This window comes from Aureobasidium melanogenum, assembly GCF_000721775.1.
Source record: "Aureobasidium melanogenum CBS 110374 unplaced genomic scaffold scaffold_5, whole genome shotgun sequence".
Lineage (NCBI taxonomy): Eukaryota > Fungi > Ascomycota > Dothideomycetes > Dothideales > Saccotheciaceae > Aureobasidium > Aureobasidium melanogenum.
The window spans coordinates 21,674-43,130 of NW_024470057.1; the positions used below are offsets into that span (position 1 = coordinate 21,674).

At 49.2% G+C, this 21,457-nt stretch overlaps 14 protein-coding genes across 14 annotated transcripts; 6 read left to right on the forward strand and 8 right to left on the reverse strand.

The window, feature by feature from the left end:
• Positions 1 to 2: 2 nt before the first annotated feature.
• Positions 3 to 1,097, forward strand: M437DRAFT_73462 (uncharacterized protein; the record flags this gene model as incomplete). The annotated part of the gene is made up of 3 exons (XM_041026029.1): positions 3 to 61; positions 133 to 687; positions 719 to 1,097. 3 exons carry the CDS (start codon positions 3 to 5, stop codon positions 1,095 to 1,097), a joined length of 993 nt encoding a protein of 330 aa, XP_040881512.1.
• A 329-nt stretch (positions 1,098 to 1,426) lies between these two features.
• On the forward strand, positions 1,427 to 3,149 carry M437DRAFT_43230 (UDP-glucoronosyl and UDP-glucosyl transferase; the record flags this gene model as incomplete). The annotated part of the gene is made up of 2 exons (XM_041020707.1): positions 1,427 to 1,499; positions 1,555 to 3,149. 2 exons carry the CDS (start codon positions 1,427 to 1,429, stop codon positions 3,147 to 3,149), a joined length of 1,668 nt encoding a protein of 555 aa, XP_040881513.1.
• Positions 3,150 to 3,543: 394 nt separating this feature from the next.
• On the reverse strand, positions 3,544 to 4,161 carry M437DRAFT_10537 (uncharacterized protein; the record flags this gene model as incomplete). The annotated part of the gene is made up of 1 exon (XM_041018573.1): positions 3,544 to 4,161. A coding segment is annotated over one exon (618 nt), but the record flags the coding sequence as incomplete, so codon positions are not given.
• A 742-nt stretch (positions 4,162 to 4,903) lies between these two features.
• Positions 4,904 to 5,538, forward strand: M437DRAFT_43235 (uncharacterized protein; the record flags this gene model as incomplete). The annotated part of the gene is made up of 2 exons (XM_041020709.1): positions 4,904 to 5,068; positions 5,119 to 5,538. The coding sequence occupies 2 exons, from the start codon at positions 4,904 to 4,906 to the stop codon at positions 5,536 to 5,538; spliced, it is 585 nt and encodes a 194-aa protein (XP_040881515.1).
• A 354-nt stretch (positions 5,539 to 5,892) lies between these two features.
• M437DRAFT_82516 (uncharacterized protein) lies at positions 5,893 to 6,372 on the reverse strand (the record flags this gene model as incomplete). Its single annotated transcript, XM_041027761.1, has 1 exon — positions 5,893 to 6,372. One exon carries the CDS (start codon positions 6,370 to 6,372, stop codon positions 5,893 to 5,895), a length of 480 nt encoding a protein of 159 aa, XP_040881516.1.
• Positions 6,373 to 7,157: 785 nt separating this feature from the next.
• Positions 7,158 to 7,857, forward strand: M437DRAFT_82517 (uncharacterized protein; the record flags this gene model as incomplete). The annotated part of the gene is made up of 2 exons (XM_041027762.1): positions 7,158 to 7,173; positions 7,220 to 7,857. 2 exons carry the CDS (start codon positions 7,158 to 7,160, stop codon positions 7,855 to 7,857), a joined length of 654 nt encoding a protein of 217 aa, XP_040881517.1.
• Positions 7,858 to 7,912: 55 nt separating this feature from the next.
• M437DRAFT_82518 (uncharacterized protein) lies at positions 7,913 to 8,750 on the reverse strand (the record flags this gene model as incomplete). Its single annotated transcript, XM_041027763.1, has 2 exons — positions 7,913 to 8,256; positions 8,345 to 8,750. The coding sequence occupies 2 exons, from the start codon at positions 8,748 to 8,750 to the stop codon at positions 7,913 to 7,915; spliced, it is 750 nt and encodes a 249-aa protein (XP_040881518.1).
• A 458-nt stretch (positions 8,751 to 9,208) lies between these two features.
• On the forward strand, positions 9,209 to 9,619 carry M437DRAFT_44152 (uncharacterized protein; the record flags this gene model as incomplete). Its single annotated transcript, XM_041020862.1, has 1 exon — positions 9,209 to 9,619. The coding sequence occupies one exon, from the start codon at positions 9,209 to 9,211 to the stop codon at positions 9,617 to 9,619; it is 411 nt and encodes a 136-aa protein (XP_040881519.1).
• A 415-nt stretch (positions 9,620 to 10,034) lies between these two features.
• Positions 10,035 to 10,496, reverse strand: M437DRAFT_43809 (YjgH family protein; the record flags this gene model as incomplete). The annotated part of the gene is made up of 1 exon (XM_041020815.1): positions 10,035 to 10,496. One exon carries the CDS (start codon positions 10,494 to 10,496, stop codon positions 10,035 to 10,037), a length of 462 nt encoding a protein of 153 aa, XP_040881520.1.
• Positions 10,497 to 10,908: 412 nt separating this feature from the next.
• On the reverse strand, positions 10,909 to 11,897 carry M437DRAFT_43563 (putative ferulic acid esterase; the record flags this gene model as incomplete). Its single annotated transcript, XM_041020766.1, has 2 exons — positions 10,909 to 11,538; positions 11,571 to 11,897. 2 exons carry the CDS (start codon positions 11,895 to 11,897, stop codon positions 10,909 to 10,911), a joined length of 957 nt encoding a protein of 318 aa, XP_040881521.1.
• A 1,799-nt stretch (positions 11,898 to 13,696) lies between these two features.
• M437DRAFT_64151 (uncharacterized protein) lies at positions 13,697 to 14,526 on the reverse strand (the record flags this gene model as incomplete). The annotated part of the gene is made up of 2 exons (XM_041024369.1): positions 13,697 to 13,943; positions 14,396 to 14,526. 2 exons carry the CDS (start codon positions 14,524 to 14,526, stop codon positions 13,697 to 13,699), a joined length of 378 nt encoding a protein of 125 aa, XP_040881522.1.
• Positions 14,527 to 14,889: 363 nt separating this feature from the next.
• M437DRAFT_64152 (sterol glucosyltransferase) lies at positions 14,890 to 17,693 on the reverse strand (the record flags this gene model as incomplete). Its single annotated transcript, XM_041024370.1, has 5 exons — positions 14,890 to 15,808; positions 15,863 to 16,210; positions 16,261 to 16,630; positions 16,681 to 16,841; positions 16,888 to 17,693. 5 exons carry the CDS (start codon positions 17,691 to 17,693, stop codon positions 14,890 to 14,892), a joined length of 2,604 nt encoding a protein of 867 aa, XP_040881523.1.
• A 404-nt stretch (positions 17,694 to 18,097) lies between these two features.
• M437DRAFT_28509 (uncharacterized protein) lies at positions 18,098 to 18,592 on the forward strand (the record flags this gene model as incomplete). The annotated part of the gene is made up of 1 exon (XM_041019139.1): positions 18,098 to 18,592. A coding segment is annotated over one exon (495 nt), but the record flags the coding sequence as incomplete, so codon positions are not given.
• Positions 18,593 to 19,707: 1,115 nt separating this feature from the next.
• M437DRAFT_43213 (uncharacterized protein) lies at positions 19,708 to 21,120 on the reverse strand (the record flags this gene model as incomplete). The annotated part of the gene is made up of 1 exon (XM_041020705.1): positions 19,708 to 21,120. The coding sequence occupies one exon, from the start codon at positions 21,118 to 21,120 to the stop codon at positions 19,708 to 19,710; it is 1,413 nt and encodes a 470-aa protein (XP_040881525.1).
• Positions 21,121 to 21,457: the final 337 nt, after the last annotated feature.

Sequence of the window (21,457 nt, forward strand, 5' to 3'; positions counted from 1 at the left end):
AGATGACTACCATTGATATTCCTGAGTCGGTTCAAGCTGTTGATGTCTTTGCTATCGATACGTAAGCTTTTTCACGGCTGCTCCTGTCTTTTATCCAGTCACTGAGCTTACACATGTTGTGTGCACATGCAGTGGCGCTATTCTCGATATTCCTACATCCACATTCGTCAAGCCTGTCTATGGAGGCTCGGAACGCCTCCAATGCCCAGCATATGTCTTTCTGATCAGACATACATCCGGAAGACAAGTCCTCTTCGACTTGGGTCTACGCCATGATTGGAATAATCTCCCGCCACAGAAAGTAAAAGCTATCAACAAGAACGGGTGGCGCATTACTGCTGGCAAGTCTCTGGAACAGGTTCTGGCAGCGGACGGCATCGATGTTGCAGAAGGCGCCGTGGATACAGTCATCTGGAGCCATCCCCACCTCGACCATGTAGGAGACATATCGGTCTTTCCTCAGACCACCACACTTGTCGTCGGCAAGGGATTCAAAACCGAGCATATGCCAGGCTACCCACTAAATCCAAGCTCAGGCGTGTGGAACAGCGACTTCGAGAGTCGCGATGTGCACCAGATTGATTTTGAAGACGGCTTGAGCATCGGCGGCTTTCCTGCTCACGACTACTTTGGCGATGGTAGCCTCTTCCTTCTCGACACGCCTGGCCATATGAAGTCACATGTGTGGTTTGGCTAGAGTTTCGGCCGACCCTCCCAGGTTTATCTTCATGGGTGGTGATATCGCACATCATCCGGGGCAGATCAGGCCATCCAGCTACCGTCCTCTACCAGTTTCCAGTCCTGTCCTTCATCTCGTAGCTTCCGATGAGATGGTCAAAGTTAGCGATGGTGATTTGAAAAAACCCTTCTACAAGCCTGCGCCCGGCATACATCACGATATGAACATACTGCAGGACTCGCTTGAAGCTGTGAGAAAGTTCGATGGCGATGATAGGGTTCTCATACTGTTAGCTCACGATAGCTCATTGCGCGAGCATCTCGAGTCATTCCGAAACAACATTGACAAGGCTTTTGATCTGAAAACACATGATCAAATGCGGTGGGAATTTCTGAATGGTTTGGGAAGCATCTCTTAGCTGAGACAACAGCGTTTGTCACAGCCATAATAGTCGATTTGTATCTCGGAGGGGTTCAGAATCCGGAGCCAGCTATATAGGAATCGCGTTATCGTTGATATGTTGGAGGATTCGCACTACTGCAGCCGTGGGGTGACTTGACGTTTGCAGACCTCCAGGTTTCGTGTCTCGTATAAAATTGGCTCCGGGCTCAGATGATGAAGGATGCCGCTGTCGGTCCACGTGCGTCGCAAACCGGGTAACGGCTTGATAAATCAACCAAAACTCCTATTACTGTTGAGCGAGAAGGCACTTTTTCTCGAAGGCACTGACAGAATCAATTCTGCACGATGGAAGAGTCATCAGTGCATCCCCCTCGGAAGATTCTTTTAGTGGTGACCACTGGCGGCTTCACTCATGCTGGTGAGTTCGACAATACTGCATCGAGACTTCGCAACTAAAGTAGCGAGGTTCTCAGCCCCTGTACTCGAGATTGGTAGAGCACTCGCCAGTCGTGGACACAAAATCGAGTTCGCTACACTAGAAGGACAGGAGCATTGGGTCGCGAAACACGAATACAGCTTTGTGACCGAGGTCCACTTTCTGGGGCCAAGTCCGACGAAGGAACAACTCGATGGCCATTACAGACGTATGCAGCAATGGGACATCTCAAAAGGCATCGGTCAGGCGATGGAATCGAAGTATCTATGGGATTCATGGTGGCCAAAGACTTATCATGGACTGAAGGCGATCATGAATGACTCTACAACTCGGCCGGACATGATGATTGCTGATTTCTTCGCCGAGGCTGTTACCGACATTCATGTTGAGTACAAGTTGCCTATTGCCATGGTGACGCCGAATATGCCTGCTTTCATGATGCCTTGTTCCTACATCCCTGGTCAGCCTGGATTCCAGCTTGAAGGAACTACTACCTCAGAACATGCCTCCCTCTGGTTGCGCATTCGCAATGAGCTATTCTTCTTACCAGACTTGCCAGCGATCCTCGAAATGTTCAGACGAACGAAAAAGATGCGCAACGAGAATGGCGTAACTCGCCCTCCTCATAAGCCAGTCAAGCCAGACTATCTCGTGTTTGTCAATTCGTTCTTCGGCCTGGAAATTCCACGAGATCTTCCGCCTACCTGTGCTCCTGTTGGACCTCTTTTATCTCCCACATATCCGCCTCTCGATATTTTGTACGAGACCTTTTTCGAATCCCACAAGAAAGTGCTGTACATCGCTTTAGGTACACACATTGTTCTTCAAACCAAAGACACTGTCAAAATTGTTGAAGGCGTCTTTCGTCTCATGGAAGAGGGGTTCATAGATGGTGCGATCTGGGCCATCGCCGAACACGGACGAAGAGACCTCAGTAGGGATCGGACATTCCATCGCGATTCAGGCTTCAGCCTTGGCCAACTGCTCGACAACAGCCACTCGCATTTCTTGTTCTCGACCTTTGCACCTCAACGAGCGATCCTTGACCACAAGTCGGTAGTCTTATACTTCACACATGGCGGCGGCTCCAGCGCCAACGAAGCACTCTACCATGGCATGCCCATGATCTCAATGGGCTTCTTCGCGGATCAGATCGCCAACACCGCACGACTCGTCGAAGCTGGAGTTGCAGAGTCTCTGAACAAATTCCGATTCACATCTGATGAGCTATATGCCAAGGCGAAACAGATACTCCAGGCAGGTGACAAAGGCTCATACCAGCGTAACGTTCTACGTCTCAAGCGCATTGCTCATGTTGCTGCTCGCAGAAAAGAACATGCTGCGGATCTGGTAGAGGAGGTTTTGTATGATAACGAGTTGAGACTTGATGATATGGGTACTTGCGAGCTGCGTCCTATGCACCTGCAGACGGCTGATATGCGCATGCCGGCTTACAAAGCCAAGAATTGGGACCTTTATGCTATTGGCGTGTTGTCTATAGTGGGCTTTGTAGGCTTGAGTGGGCTGACTGGAAGGTTGGTGTGGAGCCGACGAAATTGGATGAGTACAAACCTTCGAGCAACCGCCCCAGATAGCTGGTCCTGGTTGAAAGCCTGGTTTGAAATCCCTTAGACCAAGTGAGAACCATATATAACATAGTTCAGGAATCAGAATGGCTTGCACATCGACTTCGTTTCATGGCTGGATGGACTGGTCAAACTGCCTGGTTGTTGACAATCGTTGTCCTCCAACGACATCTCGAGAATATATGCAAACGATCAAACACACAATCTATGTTTGTAAACACCATGATCTTGTTTGTGACATTGAAGATCTGTCAGAGTGCTAAGGATGGGTTTGGAGAACATGTGACCCCTCAAGCTCGGCTAGCAATCCCCAATCAAGCGTATCTCACCATCCCAGCATCCACTTAGCATATACCCAGGGCAACCTCAAATCCAGAACCCAGCTCACCCTTTTCAGTCTCATCATGGGCTCACAGCCGCCAAACCGCTCAGGGCTCCGCAACCTGAGGCGGCTCCCGGTACTCCACAAACCACGAGCCTTGCGTACGAAAGTTGATGTACCAAGTGGGCATAAGATCTTGGTACGTGACTCGCATCCAACAACGATCTAGCTCCGTGTTGTCGGTCTCGAATTCAGCTCGCACACCTCCTAACATCTCCAGACAGACCAAGTTTACGTAGCCTCTGCCTAGTTCATCTCTTGGTGGAGATGGTCCGGAGATGATGGACTGCAATGCTTCTTCGTCGACGTGGACGCAAAAGTTGTATCGTTGAGACCGCATTGCCGGAACGCCTTGCTCGCGTTGTGGAGCATCTTGTACCCATTGCCTGAAGTGCTCGCGTACGGTGGCAGGCTCTGCAGCGTCGAACAGGGCTTTGTTCTCAAAAACCTGATAGTCCAGGCTTTCCATCATATCGAGCCCATTATGTTCTTGTAGCGACTGCTGGATGTAGAAGCTCAGGCGCGACATAAAATCTGCCCAGTCCCTGTCGCTTGAGTAGGTACAGCGGTAGATGACCCAGCCCCAGATCTTGTGTTTGTCTTCCTGGAGCTGTCGCTCTATCACGTCGGCTTTGTTATTCGCTGTGTCCATGTCAGGCTTTCGTGGCGAAGGATTCCGGACCCGTAGCGCTCGTGTTCGAATCCATGCTCGCAAATCGTCCATGGCGGATACAAGAGAACAATGAGAAACCAACGGGTATTGAGAAGAGGACAAGTGACAAGACAAGCTTGATGTCTGACAACAAATCACCGAAAGCCTTTTGTCGCTTGAGTTTCTGCGGGTCGGGCCGCAAGAATGGTGAAACACAAGTGCGATTTCGCGAAATCAGACTCTCGAACTCCTTCTAATTCCAACACTGTTTCTCACGCGTCCAGACTTCTACGGGCTGGCCTTGAATTATGGAGGCCCATGATATTTCCGTACGGGAGAGAATGTAACTGGTCTTCCATGTCATTCGCGGAGTCGACAGCAGAGATCCAGGTTCGTTGAGCCATTACTACCATGTGCACTTGCTTCGAGTCACAATCTGTTCGATGCCAGCATTCACATCCTTCGTCCTCATCCCCGAGAGTTGGTGGTTCGAGATGTTGCGACTTTTCAGTGTGATTTTTCAATAAGCAGTGGTCTGAGCTAAGAACGATGTCGCGCCTAAAGGTGTACCCTTGGAATTGCTAGGCTGCTATGAACAGGTTAGGCAACAACGCTTGCTTGACTCGCAAAAGGCTTCAGGCAGCACTCGGTGAAACGCACTCGTAATAAGCCACAGCTGTTTTTTTCGATCTCTTGAACTCTTCCATCGCTTCCTAGATTCTATCAAGGACAGCAGGAAACAGATCACAGATCGAATATAGCAGCAATGCCACGCACAAAGCAGACACCCCGACCACCAAAACCTGAGTTCCACCACGATGAGCTCACTACTCCCCTCACGAAGGCCCGTCGAACAAGCATACAAATGCCCAACCTTCGTCGTGACGAGGTTTACAGTGCCCTGTTCATACTCGACAAGACACCTAGAGCTGTAAGTCGCTGACGATGCGATACTCGGGCTCCTCGTAACATCCTTCACAGATCATCGACGAGGTCATTGTGAAGAACCGCAAACATACCGGTAACTACTTCTTCTGGCTGGCAGAGGAGAGCTTCGAAGCCCTTCTCCCTGATCATACGGATGAGTTGATCAAACCAACAATCCCAGCTGATTGGCTATCTCCTTTCGTAGGCAAGAAGACAGTGGAGGACGCCTTCAGATTCATTGCCACTCTTCCCCTCGAAGCACGTTTAGACAGGCAATTCATTGCCGTCTTGGACATTCGTCTCTACAAGGAAAAGGATTGGCTCGTGATCTACAGGATCGATGAACAAGGAGAAATTACATCGATTCCTTGTAAAGCTGAGCTTACCTGCATGCAAATGCGAAGTTATGGTAACCACAACTGGCCGACGTTCATGGATGACTGGCAGCGCACCGGCAAGCCAATTCTCCGGTAGTCAGAACCCTTTTTGAGCCAATCTCCTGTTCCTCCATCCAAGCCTCGGATCAAGTTAGGGCGGGCGAGGCTCCAAGCAGTAGTCCGGGCTTGACAAATCTTTCTTATTGAGCCGGGCAAACATTAATGGTTGAGGCATCGCGAGGAAACAAGAGAATCGAATGTCGGATGAACGTCGTTGCGGAAATCACACATGAGGTGTACAGGAAGGTTGTTAAATTGTTGCTTGCTCACAATCACTGCACATGAACTTTTTTAGACAAGATCGATGTGTCTTTTGAACAAGGATCACATGAAAAGATCCGAGAAGTATCCGTGTACACAGTGTACCAAAACAATTGATCAAGCAGGTTTTCTAGAACATATTGTATCGCTTGGACCAATCAGGCTCGTTTGTGAAATTGTTTGGGCAGAGATCTAAGAGATCGTATGTGAAGCTCTCCTCCCAGAACAAGCGCAACTCGATGATCGAAACTCTCATGAGCCCAGGGAAGAGTTTGCCCTCATCTGCATTCTGACCAGACCTTGCAGACGTTGCCGGTGGGAGCCTTGTCCCGTCCAGATGCTGAGCCGCGACAACTTTGACGTATGGCGCCATTCTTTCACTTGCTTTAGCCTGCCTACTGTCAGGACTTGGCGCGTCTTTGGTGCTCTGCAACACGCTGTTGTCGATGACAACGAAGTTCTTGAAGCGTTGTAGTGGGAGGTTTTTGCTTCCGTCTGGGTCATCAGTGTCCTGAGTCGCCAGCCAGGCCGCGAAGCGCGAACGCAATTGGTCGAAAGAAGCATTTTCCAGCGATGGGTCCTGTATGAGAACATTGTCGAGTTGTGCCATTACTTCCTCATGTTCATCCTCTTCACCGCATTTTCGCAGAGAGAGTCGGGTTTCATGGTCGAGCCAAGCATCGACGAGACGGATTGCAGCTGGCCATAGATCTTCAAATTCCGGCGTATAGCAGGTGCGAAAGATGACCCAGCCCCATGGGTTGGACTCCGATCTAGTTCTCCAGAAGACATATCAAGGTGAGTCCGAATGCGAGGTGATGGTTTTTGAAACAGCTTCGTGTCGGGTCAAAAGTCCACGTCACGAACCGAAAATTATCCGCTCCGGGTGTGATGATTACTGGAAATTCTTTGGTGCGCCGAGTGAAGTGGATGACTTTAGGCGCCGCATCCAAGTGTAAGACATGAGAGATAGCTACAGCAGTTTACATGAAGAACACTTCTCAAGCGTTATGACTTTCCAACACTCCAGACTGCACTCAAGCATGGATGAATCTGAGCGAGGGCCGGCACAGCGTGATGGATATCATGGCGGACACTGGTTGGGCGGACGGTATACATGAATATCTTTCTGCAAAACTACGTCTAGGTCTTTCGAACTAGGTCGATGAACCAAACCGGCCAACAATCTCATACTAGAGTTAGCAGGATGGGCGACCGGCTCTTAGTTGGTTGGTGATCAACACTGCAAGTGACTGTCGTTTAAGGTTGTCCGCGGAAGGATTTACTTTCCCTTGTGATAAAAGTGTCACCAACCCCACGAACTACTCCCCTCTTCTTTTCTATTAGTTTTAGTCTATGGAGTACTCGATGCTGTGACATATTCATACACAAAGCATGCGTTTCCCACAAAGTGCGTCACGGCAAGATTGCTCGATATATCAACTGACCACACTCAGAAAACTCCTCTCTTGTTATCTTTCTCGCTGCACTGAGTGTGCCGATGTCCTTTGCGAAAGATGTTCCGAAACAGGAGATACTAGGTATGGACCAGGATATGGAGATTGACCTCCAAAGCAAACCAACACTTGCTCGATTTCCTATTGAAGACCTGAGTCCCACGGAATGGCAAGCCGAACATGAGCGCGTGCGTGCTGAGCTTGGTGACGAGGCTTACCTCGCTCTTCGTCAATCTGAAATAGACAAGAAGTCAGAAAGTGTTCTCAGAATGATTGTGGCTGGTCAGTTGAAATTTCCTCCAATCAAGGGCAGTCATCAGCCCGACCGCATCGGTCTAGGAGATGGACGAGAGTTCCGTATCGGCGTGGCACAGGGTGTGCCCGAGGATATCACTGACGCCATGTACGCCTCATTCGGTGACGGCGTCGATGTCGAAATTCCCGAGGAATGGCTGGAATACGAAGTGTCTGCGGAGGAGTTGGAGAGGGAAGAAAGGCAGGCAAACGAGGAAAGAGAGCAGAGAGAACAGGCTCGGAAGCTTGACATCTTGGAAGGCAGACTATCTGTCAGAGACTACGGAATGGATTGTTTGTCACCAGCAAAAGGGGCATCCGATTTGGACAAGCGAAAAACCTGATCTGATCATTACGCTGATATTCGGAGTTTCATCTACATTCAATCAGTTCTTCCTATCATATCACCCACATCCCGAGCCAAAACGTTGCGACCATCGAGGCACTCGTGAAACCGGCCCCCAACACAGCACCTGCACCACTTGACACAAGACCGTAAGGCGGGTGATTATTCGGATTCTGCTTGAGATTGGCAGCGGCTTGCACACTGGTCTCGTTGATCGCTCGAGAGCCAGCCAGGACGGTGATGTTCTCGAAATGTCCTGGGGCACTCTCGAAAGATACGACTCTATCAGTCAGCACAGGATAACATGCGTCCACTTCGGTATCGTCGGTAATCGAGATGTTTGCCGGACAGCCCTGAACACGGCCAGTCACACAGCGGTAAGTTGGAGTGAAGACAACTAGACAAAATCAGACATCAGCAAGGCATGTTTGGCATGTTTTGGGTCTATTGTTGTGAATGGACTGTGCAATACAATAATGACTTACCATTTCCGCTGGTTTCATTCTCGAATGTCACTGTCTGGTTCTCGACAGCCGCGATTGTGGTCCCGTAGAGAGCCTTAAAATCGCCTGTAGCATTCCAGAGACCATACTCGACGGCATAACTGTCGCTCACTCTAGAGCCATTCGTATAGGTAATGGAGCTGCGGAGGTTGGGCCAGCCGCCGCTGAGCACACTGCATGGAGTTGAGAAGTTGCTTCCGCTGACATTGCAGATTACGCCCGTAGAGATGATAAGATTTTCAGACTCCAGCGGTCTAGTCTCGTTGGATGTGACACTGAAACCTTGGCAGGATGTGAAAGAAGGTTCGCGGGTAGCATAGCCTGCTGCATCGACCAGAACAGACGAAGCTAAGAGCAGCATGGAGGAAGTGAAAGGTGCTGGAAACATGACTTATAAGGACTCGAGTTCGTTGGCGGACTGTTCTTCTGACGCTCAATCCGAGGGTCGATACTTGAGACAATCAGACGTGGGATAACCAGCTTTTCTTATAGGCACATCTGCGTGGCACAGCAAAGAGCTGCTAAGCCATCACAGGATCAGGCAGCTAGAAAATATGTCATTGTAGGATCGATACGCATCCTAGTCACATCTTGGCTCATGACTCGAGCAAGACAGATGGTAGTAACAGGAATGCCAAGGGCGCGACCAACACCCTGCCAAGCTCTTCTGGTCCACGCCCGCGGGTGTAGACCGTGCCGTTATTTCCGAAGGATTCGTGGCTGACATCACTAACAGAGTCTTGTGCCAACATCGAACTAACATCCAACATCCGAGTTCTCATACACTCGATCAACATTTTCTTGGACTATTGCTTCGTGATCTCACGAAGGCTTCCCTTGATCAAGATGAACGCTGCAGGCCAAGCTTCTCATCAACCTCTTCTCCAGGATTCCATCGATGGCTTCTTCCAACTCATCACGGTTGTCTTTCTTGACAGTATCGTCTTCTTCCTGACACTCGGCTTCTGCATGCTGGCTCCAAGAATATTTGTCCTTGCCGTTAAGCTTCTCACGCGATGGACCATCAATGCCGAAAACCAGAAGGCTTTGTGCTTCATATCGGGTTTCTTTTTTGCACTCATGCATCTATTCATGACTATCCTGTTTAGTGTTCATGATGAGGAAGGCTCCACACCCGACGCGCCTTCTGTCTTTTGGGCGGTCATGTGGTCTACTGGGATCGTTGTTGGGGTAGAGGGAGGATTATTGGTTGCCACTGTGATTGTGCTGCTCGGGCTACAAGTCGTAGGAGTTTGAGCAGATGGCTCATGCGATGAAGCACTACACATTGTGACAATAGACATGCAAAAGGAGACTCTTGCGCTGCAAGGCGGGACACAACTCTTCTCAGTAGACACCTACACTGGACAGCTATCAAACTTCCTGGTTGTCATTAGTGTATGGATCATAGTGGAGCACCTTAGCACGAAGAGCTTAGAAGTGTTGTCAAGAAAGTTTTCATCAGGGATAGAATCAGAAGAGGAGCGCTGAGAATGAACTGGTGAAGTCAGAGCAGCATTGGCATCTCCAATGAGTGGCATTGCTCTTGTCTTCTCAGGTATCGGCGCGGTATTCGCAGCCCCAATGTTGGTTATGACATTGTCGTCAGGTATAGCGGGTGTTGCTTGAATCTGTTCGACAGCAGGAACAACGTCCGATATATTGTCTGTGTCTAGGCCTCCGCATCCATCACAGCATCGCACTCGATCTCAACAAGCATATCAGGATCCACAAATCCACCGACAACAACCATCGTAGCAGCAGTTCCATAATCAATTCCGTTCTGCTTTCCCAGGACCTCAGTGAATGCTTCCGCTACAGCCGCACAATCCTCTTGTCGCTGTACAAACATCTTTGTGCGCACAATGCTCTTCGCACCCTGACCTCCAAGCGCTTGTATGGCTTTGACAATCTCTCCAAATGCGATCAGAGCTTGGGCTTTTGCGTCACCTAGGTGAAGGACTTTCGGGCTGGTGATATTGTAGCTTGTGTCGACGGCTGTGGTGCCAGAGACGAAGATGAAGGGGCCGCGACGGACTGCACGATAGTAGCCGATCTTTTCTTCCCAAGGAGAATTGGTGGCATAGTATTGCTTCTTCGCGATTGTGGGATCCGAAGTAGCTTGAGGGAACATGGTGATAGGCTTTCCAGTAATCTTGACCCAGCAGCGGGGAGTCCGGTTTCGATAACTTGGTTTGAACTTCGTGCGTTCAGGTAACTCACAAGGCTAGGAAAAATTGAAGGACGGAAATAATTTCTATTACAGACGGTCTGGATGTGGTTGAGAGTCGACCTTTGGTCGTGAGTCATCGAACAGCCGCACCACAGAAACGCAGCCAAGACAAGGACATACGAGCGATTCTCTTCGATTTGACATCCAAGACGCCCGACAAGCCTTTCAGATTGATTCGGTCACTGGTGGGAAGAAAGTCTCGACTCTTTCAGACAGCGTGGTTCGGAGATGTAGCTCAAGATTTGGAAACCACGATATTTCACGATCATGCGCTCAAAGAATCTACCTTCGTGGCAGCCGATCGCGATCTAGTCTATCCAGAGTGAGCATAGAAGAAATCCATCACAATAGGCGTAGCGTCAATTGGTGCTCCAGCATTGATGCTGACCCAAGCATGACCCCATCCAGCGACCTTGTAATGTGTCACCAATCCCTGCACACCCTTCGAAGCACCAAACTCGTACTTTGTCACGTTACCACCCGCCAAAGATGTGGTGCTGTTTGAGCTGGACAGTCCATCTCTGATCGCCCAATCTGTGACCCAATGTGGTACAGCTGGCAAACAATAACCTCGACGGGGTCCACCAGGATAGGGAATTGTGCCGTCCGCATCGCCGTGAAACTCGAGCATTGGGAGGTTTGATCGACCTGGTGAGCAGATCGGTTGTGTGATAGTGTTTGTAAAAACGGTCGGGGGATTGCAGGTGCCTGTCGTGTTGGTGTACTCTGCTCCAGAATTTGCTGCGAAAGTGCTAAAGCGCTTAGAAAGTGTTGGATCGCAGGCCAGAGTACCGACAAATCCTCCACCATTGGAAAAGCCAGAAGCCAGTATGCGGCTTGTGTCGATACAGTAATTAGACGACATATAATCGAGCAAGTCGCTGGTAAAGCCCAGGTCGTCGTAGTTACCTCCTACAGTAGCTGGATCACCTTCCCATTGTTCCTGGTCCAAGTCAGCTTGGATCTCCCACCCACGAGAGCGCCGAAACTTACATTTATGCCTAGTGGATATACAGAGATAGCGTAAGGATTCCAAGTCTCGCTTGATAGCTGCGAGTCGCTTTCGACTGACAGTTGGTTGTTTGATCGCCCGTGGTAAGCAACAATGAGAGGTGCGGCCTTGTTGTTCTTATATGAGGTAGGTACGTGGACGTTGAAAGACCTGACTACGCCATTGGATGTGATGTTGAAAGTGGTAGAAGAGCCTCCCAACTGGATTCCGACTGGCAATGAAGATCCACAGCCCGAGCTCGCTTTAGTGTTCCCCGAGGCTGGGACGGGATAGTTCTGAGTGTTGATCATAAATGCGCTGCTTGCAGAGGGGTTAGTGATCAAGCTCGAGAAAGCTTTCTTGAAGTAGCATGCAGTGCCGATATACGTGACAGCTGCGCAGTTCGAGGTGGCTTCACAAGCTGCAAGACACGATGTGAAGCTAGATGCAGAGGTTGAACCGAAGGACCCGGGATTCGTGTCAAAACCGCACAAAATTTGCCAGTTGGTTCCATGAGCATCAACAAAAGTGGTGAAATTCGAGGACGGACATGATAAACCGGTCGAAGCAGAAGCGCTGACGACTGTGGCCGAAGTTGATGATAGTACAGAAGTGGTCAAAGTAAATGCGACACTGCTTTTTGACGACGAAATGACATTGGCTACCCTGATGGCGGAGATGTAGTTGGCAGGTGCTGAAGGATAATTGCCCATACTCTTCTTCAGCCAACATGTCCCTACGACTAATGTCAGCACTCAGCCCATTCCCTAGGTGTGTTGATCAATCATTACCAGATCCGACACCACCAGTACCGCCAACGTAGGTGAAACCTTGACATCCAGCAGATGCTGCGGCATCGCAAGCAGTCATGCAATCTAGATACGAGGAGCTCGCGCCAGTGTTTGTATAGGAGCCGACATCATTGTCTGCTGAGCAGGTGACGAGGTAAGTGCTCCCATTGCTGTCTGTTATTGTCTGGCCATTCGCGCTGGGACATTGACTTGCAGTCGGTATCGATTGTGCATGAGCAGATATTGTGAGGGCAAGCAAAACGAGAACAGCAATTTTGCGGGCCATTATGATCTTTTCAATTTGGGGTTTTAAGCACAAGGCAGTCCCTTGGGCAGGGGCAGGAGTGAGATTTATGCCTGATGATCCATTAAAACGATATCGAAAGCCTCAATTGAGTGAAGGTAAAGTTTGCGGTGGAGGAGCCTGGTGAAATATGTATCTCCGCTCGATCGAGAAAGCATTCCTGTGGCTGACCATGACTTGGCATGTTTCGAGAGAGATATGTGATTCGGCTTGGGTATGCATATCTGAAGCAAAAACAAATACTTCCTGACATGCAGCTGCAGCTCTAGGTAGACCAGTCAGAACCATGGACAGTGACATCTTGCTTTTAGGTTTGAATATACAGTTTCGGCTGGCAAGCCTTTTGGAAGATCCAGGCACAAAGATGATCGCGCTTCGCATGAAGGAGCACCCATGGAGTTGCGGCATGGCAAAAACGCTTTTCATTGCGCACTCGGTTGGCGCTTGAGCATTCTGGCATGAGAAGGTAATGTAATGTGTTTTCCCGTGGTTTGAGCAAGGTGGAAGAAGGATGCTGAATCGTCACTAATGATGATGGAGTAGGACTCCGGGAGGAAGATCATCGCCGGCTCCGCCTCGGGTATATGCTTTGGGCAAACCTTATTCGATCGCACGATGCACTACTTGCCGCTGTGCCTGAATGAACCTTCTTCCATGCGCTTGCCAAATTTTCCCCTCAACTCTCGACTTCCTGGTCATGATTTTGCGGAGAAATATAGTACGTGGATATCGGGCTCTTGGTCCTTTTTGGTTCTAGCATTCCCTTTCAATGCGAATTGACGATACGGGGATTGCTGTGGGCGTGGTAAGCATTGCGACACAGTCCAAAGGTTGCAGTATTGCATGTGTAAGCAGTGGCGCCCTTGGCTGCATTTCTTCGCCGATAGCCTCTTGACGTGAATCTGACGGCTAAAGTTGTAAAGCAGCAAGTCAGCCACCATTTCTGTCATCTTGAAGACACAAGCTGAACATGTCCGAGCCCAGCCGTCCTTGAGTTTCAGATTGAGTATCATGATCAACTATCTGGACCGCAAAACAGATCTACCAATGTCGCGGAGGTTGTCTTGACGAAGCTCCAGCATGCTAGCTGTATTTCTTCAATATTGCACGTCCAGATACCGCCACCTTGAGGGCCCGGATGTTCTTCTTCTTTGGCGCGAATACTTTCCTCGTTCCCCGCCACGATCGTGAACTGAAATAAGCTTTTGCGGTTGCAGCGTGTGAGCAACGTTCGACATAAACACGTGGTAGCTGCATCGTCTCTGTATTGCGAATAGTATCTGTCAGCTATCTTTCACAACCGTTCGTGGTCCACCAAACCCTAGAATGCTCTTACGAACACGAAGCTGCGGTCTGCATTGCTCTGGTGAGGTCTGGACTCACACGGTCCAGACGTAACATTTACTTATACTGATTGTCAAAATTCCTGTATTTATAGCACCTGGACAGACAGCCAGGAAGACTTAGCAAGAATGATCCGGTCAAGATGGTACGCAGATGGGATGTGCCTCCTTGCTGATCAATCAGAAGCGTAAAATTACACTATCTCGATTCCTTCCGGTCCATGACTCTTTCAGATCAACAACAATCAAAGCCTCGTTCCCACCGCTTGTATGTCTCAGGGAATCTAAATAGCTGGCACTTGGACTCAAACCCAGCTCTTCTCTCACCAGACAGGAAACTCCACTTGCAATGGTCAAGTCTAGAAACTTACGAGTCGGAAGGCAAAATTTGCCCTATCCATTCTGGGACCAGTTGCACACGTTCGAGCCCAGCCGTCTTCGTAACCCAGTTTTGCGGCAATCTGACAATTTTGTCTCTATCGCACTTGTCACCACATAACATGTTGATCGTTTCCTAGCATAATAATGATGGTTATAAATGTCGTAACTCTAGAAGCTGCAGTCTTCATGCATGGAGTGTTCTTGACACAAGAGCCTCCTATGCAACAGCTCTCCGGTACAACAGGTTCGCATTCCATCAATTAGCAAACAAGACATGTTGCAAATACTTTTCCTGTTTCCTATAATGACTACAAACGGTAAAAACGCTTATCTTACCACATCTTGAAACCACCTGCTGGCATCGGAAACCATCACGCTTGCTAAAGTGTTTCGGACATTCCATTCAAGCAGTGTCCAAATCAATGCTATCTTGCGAGTTGTGACCATCGAGTTTTTATTATAGCTGAGCAAGGTAGCCAATTTTCTATCGACCCCAGACACCAACTTTGCTCTTGCCGTTGCCTTTGACAGGTGTCGCATGTAAGAATCGCTGGACAACATCCTGGATCTCTACATCTGCCATAGGCTGGTTGTTCATCAGCCACTCGCCTTCGTCGAGCTTCGCTTGCTCAACTGCATTCCTCGCTTTGGTGTGCATGGCTGCATGTATACTCTTATACACACCTTGGCATGGGTATGCAATCAATCCCAGCGCTCCAGCACCCGTCTTCATGGTCAGGTTGACAAAGCCCATACTCAAGCCTTTGGCAACACCTTTTGCGCCTTCGTTCTTCTTGCCCGCATAGGTTTTGATGAATATGTCGGTCATGCCTTCGTGAATGCCATGGACGAATGATTTTGCTGCTACGCTGCCTCCGCTTTTCCAGTCTTTGACTGCAGTGTGCTGGTATCCGTTATCGTCATGCAGTCGAGGCAGTGCCCACATGCCTTCAACAGCTGCTAAGGGGATGTCCAGTACAATACCTTTTATCGGCGAGAAAAAGAACTTGCCAGCATTTTTCGCAGATACTTTCATGATCTCTCTTGTTCTGTTTGTTGAATCACTGGAATCTGACATGATAGCACGCTGATCTTCATTCTTGCGAGGTGCCGTTGCTGTTAGATGGGTCGATGGAACTTTCTTTTTGTCACTCGAAACAGTGTCGGCCTGCTCCGCGCTTGGCTGGGTCTCATTCTCAGCACGTTGTGTTGCTCTGCTTGGACCTGCATGAGCGTCAGACAGATCCGATCGAGCTTTCGTGCTCTTATAGAGCCGATAAGGCTCGAGTACGACGCCGGCGGCAGCTCGACCAATCGAGCCGGCGGTATGTAGCGAAGCTGACACAACAGCAGAGACAGGCTCCCATCGCTTGGCATCTATGATGATGGGCTTTGAGGCATAGCTTCAGTTATAAGTCAGAGAAGTGTAGTACACCTGTACGCCTCGATCTACTCACTGTGTAAGATTTTTTGGGTTAAGCATGGCCTGTCGTGTCAGAATGGCCGCTGCTCTCTTTGACAACTTGATCAAATTACTTCCGTCTTGATATTTCCACGCAGCTGGTTCGTCTTTGATCACATCACACTTCAGATCGACTCGAAGTTGCGCGTGAAAAGATTGCACAGCTGCGTGAACACCAGCTTCTGTGCTCATTTTGCCTGCTACCTCCATGGCGGCTTGCTTGGTGCCGGGCAATAAACAGGTGGTGATTCCTCGCGCAAGAACGAGAGCACTAAGCGACTGATGAGGGGCAGGTTCTGGACCAGCGCCCGAGGCTGCTACCATGGTTCCCCAGAACGGTTGGCTGTAGCGAAGTTAGTCTGGAAACCTTCGGGACTTGAAGATTCTACTCACTCTCCGAAGAATGGTACTAAGAATGAAGGAACGCCTTTGCTTAGGCCGCACGCAGTTGTTCCAGCACCGCCGTGATGAATCACTGCTGCAACATGATCAAATAGCCATTCATGTGGACAGTCGTCAACAAAAAACACGGTATCATCCGATTTGCGATCCTGCCCAAGGTTGCTCCAACCGCGGGAGATGAGAGCCCGAACTCCAGTCATGCGAACAGCTTCAAGTATCATCTTAGTCAACGCCTCTGAATCTTGTATCACAATACTGCCGAACCCGATATAAATTGGCTGAGAACCTGCTTCAAGGAATTGACGCAGATCTGGTGGAGGTCTGTATGGTGGAGTTTCTCGGAAGAAAAATCCGCTTACGTCTATCACGAATTAGTTCATGCCAATAACTAGAGGTTGGCTGCTTGTATACCAATATGCTCTGGCCAGTCAGAAGGCCTGGGTACTAGCGCCGGCGACCAGCAATAAGTGTGCGGTATATTCAAAGTTTCTAAAAGCAGAGGACCTTCTGAGCTGGGCAGAGGCTCGAGATCCAATATTCTGGTTCGCCAATCGTTGATTAGATCTCCGATTCTACTCGCTGTCAGTATGAATCATTTCACCATCGAGACTTCCTTACCCTTGCCATGTCATCCATTCTACCACGCCATACGACATCATATTGGCAACTCTTGGACTTGTATCGGGAGAATACTTGAGATTCGCCAACGGATGCGCAAATGCCCTCGTACTCGTCCATGGCATTGTGAACATGATGTGTAGCGGTATACCAAGTGCTTGCGCACAGTGCACATGCCCAAAGCTCGGCGGGTTGGCGATAATTGCATCCGCAACGAATGGTCGTTGCGTCTTTTCATCCGGCTTGTAACATGAGCTCCAACATCCTTCGAGGATCTCTGCCAACATGCGTCGTTTGCGACCAATATCTCCCGCTCTTAGACTTGCAACGCTTGGTATCAAGCCTGGATTCTTGACAATGTACGCCATAAGCTCTGCCGGATCGCCGCCTATAGGATAGAACTCGAGTCCGGATTCCCGTACAAAATCCTCAAAGACTGCATGTGTGGCTATTCGAACACGATGACCGTGTTGTTGATGAAGTTCGCAGGCTAGAGCAACAAATGGCTGCACATCGCCTCGACTACCAACGACTTGGATGCAGATGTCAAGTTTGGCTGGACATTTGACGATAGGGATAGTTTCTCGGATTGAAAGGGCTCCTCGGTGTGGTGACGATGTCGTTTCTTCTTCTTGAACCAGTGTTGTAAGTTGACGACCTAAGGCTTCGTCTATGTCCATGTCCATGCGACCGTCGTTACGCATACCAACGCTCAGTGCATCTGGTACATTTGGTGCCACGGACTCATATGGTGGGGAAGGATCTTCATGATCCAATGTGGAGTGATTCGCACTCGTCGCTTTCATGGTAAGATAGTACAAAATAGTAGCGGTGAGAAAGGAACGATAGGACAAGTACAGACATCGAAGTACAGGTGACCACGCTAGCTTTTATGGTGTCACCCAAGGATGACGCTTGCTGCTAGCCTGACTCGATCTGCAAGCACCCTGTACCAAGATAGAAACTTTTGCCTGTGCGAAACGTTATTTGTTCAACCATATATGACCATTTATGTCCCCGCAAACACAGCCCTCATTGTTTCCATTCTCACTCTTCTCGCACTTCATTGCTTGACCACCAAATTGTATTACAAAATCACCGCTGAGTTTTTGCGCATACCTGCCTGGCTATCATCCATTCGCAATCAACCATCTCCGACCAACGAGCAAGCTCAAAAACGGATCCTACTATGTCAAACAAACCAGTCAGCCAGAAGCGCCTCGCTATGTCACAATACTGGCATGAAACAGGCTTCACCGGCACAATCGCGCGCGCAACACTCCGTACTCTTCAATTCGTCACCTCCATCATCCTGCTCGGCATATACGGTAACGATCTGTCGCATTTCCCTCCATCTCGGGTTTCCAATACCGACTGGATATTTGCTATGGTTGTAGCCCTCCTCTCAGCTGCCACCTGTATATTGCACTGTTTCCTTACCATCAAGAGACTTGGTTGGATCCTCTGGGATTTTGTCTTGTGTGTGCTATATGCAGCACTTACGGGTGTATTTGGAAGAACTTACCTGGGTAAAGTGGAGTTTCAGGATGGAGAGGTGACGCAAAGTGTGGCTGCAATGAGAGCAGGAGTGGCGTTTGCGATAATTGGGATGGCGTTGTGGTTGATTACGTGGATCCAAGGAATCAGTTGGTGCTGCATCGTAAGAAGGATAACCAGGAGAACTGATAAACCAGATGGACCGGAGGATGTTGAGGTTGTAGAGTTGGACAAAGTTTCTGAGGCTCTCTAGATGATGTTTTGTTGGGATGGACTTGCGCTGAAGGCGTTATTAGGGCTTCTGTATGTGTGAGGGAAACTCAGCAAGAATATCTCACATTACGTATAAGTAGTTGTTGAATACTCGAACAAAGTACGTCATGCGATGCGGAAAGTCGTTAGGAAGTCCGTATGGTACCGTATACCCCAGAAGCGCTGAGTTTGCGTATGGTACCCGTATACTGAAAGCCGCGAACTTTGATTACCCTTCCTTCTGGCCTGATCATGACACTTCATAGTAAGATGAATGTTCGAGTCTGTCAAAAATCGACCGGTTAACCAGTAAATTCTAAGACAGCCGTTCAAGAGGACCTCGAGCTGCACGCGCATAATGTCCCTTGGCAGGCTATGCCAAGCCTCGATGAGCGAGGACCACGGTTCGACCCTGTTTGGAGCCGTGTCAGAGTCTTGCTACAGGCTCGTAAAATATTCTTCTAGATTTAGCTGACAAAAGCCTCAGCCTTACGAGCATAATAGTGTGGCGATTGATGCAACTAAGTTGTTTTTGCATGGCTCTAACTAAACTGGTTCCATTGGATCAATTCCAGTAGTCACATGCGACTTGGATTTATGAGATCAATTCGAGATAGAGCAGCAATCTACATTTGCTCATGTTCGTTTCGTAAGCAACTAAGCCAAAAGGACAAACATGGCCAACATGATTCCTCCTTACAGGCAAGCGGCATCTTCGCGGACTTTACTCAGCGCCCGAGAGGCAACGGAAAAGATCCTAGAGAGTCATCAAGGCCCATACTCGTCGCGAGGATCTGTAAGCGTACCACTATTAAAGATTTGTATGTGATGTGAAATTAGGAATCACAGTTCAGAGGATACTTCACATAGGAAGAGTCATTCATATAAATGATCCGTTGTTGGTAAAATAGAAGAGAATACAGCCCTGGCAGACAATCACCAGGGGTACCAGAATTCAAGCATCGAACATGATTATTTACAGCTTTGCCGTTCAGAATTGATCGCAGCGGATAAAGCTCGCGCCTCGACAAGGGTCTGCTCGGATGACAAGGACTAGATTCTGTGTATCTCTCAATTGAGAGTGCCGGAGCTTGGATCAACTTCAGGAGCAGCTCGAACATAAGCATAATCGAAAGCCTTTTTCTCAATTTTATCGCAACGCCCAGATGTAGCAATGCCGGAGAAGCGTTGTTCGATCCACTTCAACCAATCTACAGCACCCGTAGTGAGTACGCCAGAGTGATCTTGCTTAGCATATAGCATCAAATGAATCTCGCTTCCGGTTTGGCAAGCAGCGTTGTAGGAGGACACGGTCGTCTCGGCAAGAATTGCAGTATCGTTTATGCCTTGAACAACAAGGATTGGGTGATGAGCCTTGGTCCCTTGCGTCGGCGCAGTCTGGTTCTGAAATCTGTAGGCAATTTCCGCATCCAATTCTGACAAGCCGTTCAGATCTCCCACTTGAGTGAAGTTGAGATCTAGCGTCAATCCTAACATCGCGCTAGCGCAGAGCTGAGCGAGATCTGAAAGCTCTATGCGGGCTTTCATGGGATCGGCGAGAATGGAATGGTTGTATCGTGAATCGAAACGCTTCAATGCTATCGAGAGCAAGGGCAACAAACTGAAAGCAGAAGAGTCGTGGAAATCTGTAGATACAGCAAGCTGGGATGCTGCTGTGACAGCCATGTCGATGATCCTGGTCGCAGGTGCAAGAGCAACAGTCCCCAGATAATTCCGTGCCTCATGTGTCTGGTTGCAATCTGAGGACAGACTCTGAACATCCTCGGCTAGCTTCCAAACGGCACCACCACCTTGGGAGTGCCCAGCTGCCATCCAGTGCTTGGACAGTGTGCGACCAAAAGCCTTGCGCGCAGCAATTACGGAGAAAAAAACATCTTTTGCATGCAGAGGGAAGTTGCCATACTTGTGTGTGGTATAATCAACACCCAGTCCAGTATAGTCAGTGGCGACGATGGCATATCCCCTTTCACTCATTAGGGACCAGCTATCGTAATCCCATAAGTTTGGACTGTTTGATACCGCGCAGCCATTGTAAGCACCAATGGTACCGTGAGCCCAAGCCATCAAAGGAAAAACACCAGATCGGGGAAGAGCGAAAGGTAGAATAATGGCTCCACTGACCGGCACAGGTGCACCGTGCTCATCTTGGGAGACGTACTGCATTCGATAGACGGATACGCCAGAAATAGTGGTGAGATTGGTTGGATCGATTGGCTTCAGCTTGAGTAGATCTCCAGGTCTGGAAGTATCGCTAAAGTTCGTCGCGACACTGAAAAATTCGAAGTCGAAATCATACCCGAGCGTAGAAAGGTCCGCTTCATTGCCCATCTGAAGAGTTGCATAGCATTGCTCGGCACATCCGTATGATTCAGCTGTCTGGATAGACACATTGAAGTTGGAGCCCTGTGTAGCCGAAACTCGAGGCGCAGAGATGACAAGGGAGATCAAAGAGGAGAGAAGCATACTGGAAGTGAGGCAAAAAGTGCAACATGATGGTTTGCACCGTAGGGCGCATGTCTCCTTATGTGGTTCGTGATACGTCTTGGGCGTACTTGCCAATTCAATCAATCGTCCACCATTGCATTGTGTGGTGGAGCATCGAGAGCAGAGATTCCTAGGAACGTCACGACATCTCGCTTGGACTTCGAGCCTATTCGAATGATTGACGATCTCGCGGTTCTGTTCAATGAGGAGCGTATCCGAGCTAGAGGGCTGTTCCTGCTCGCTGAGCCCTTGTTGTAGTCTCCTCCTTTGTGGTGTGTATTACACACGACTGACCAATCAGACATTGATCCGAGAG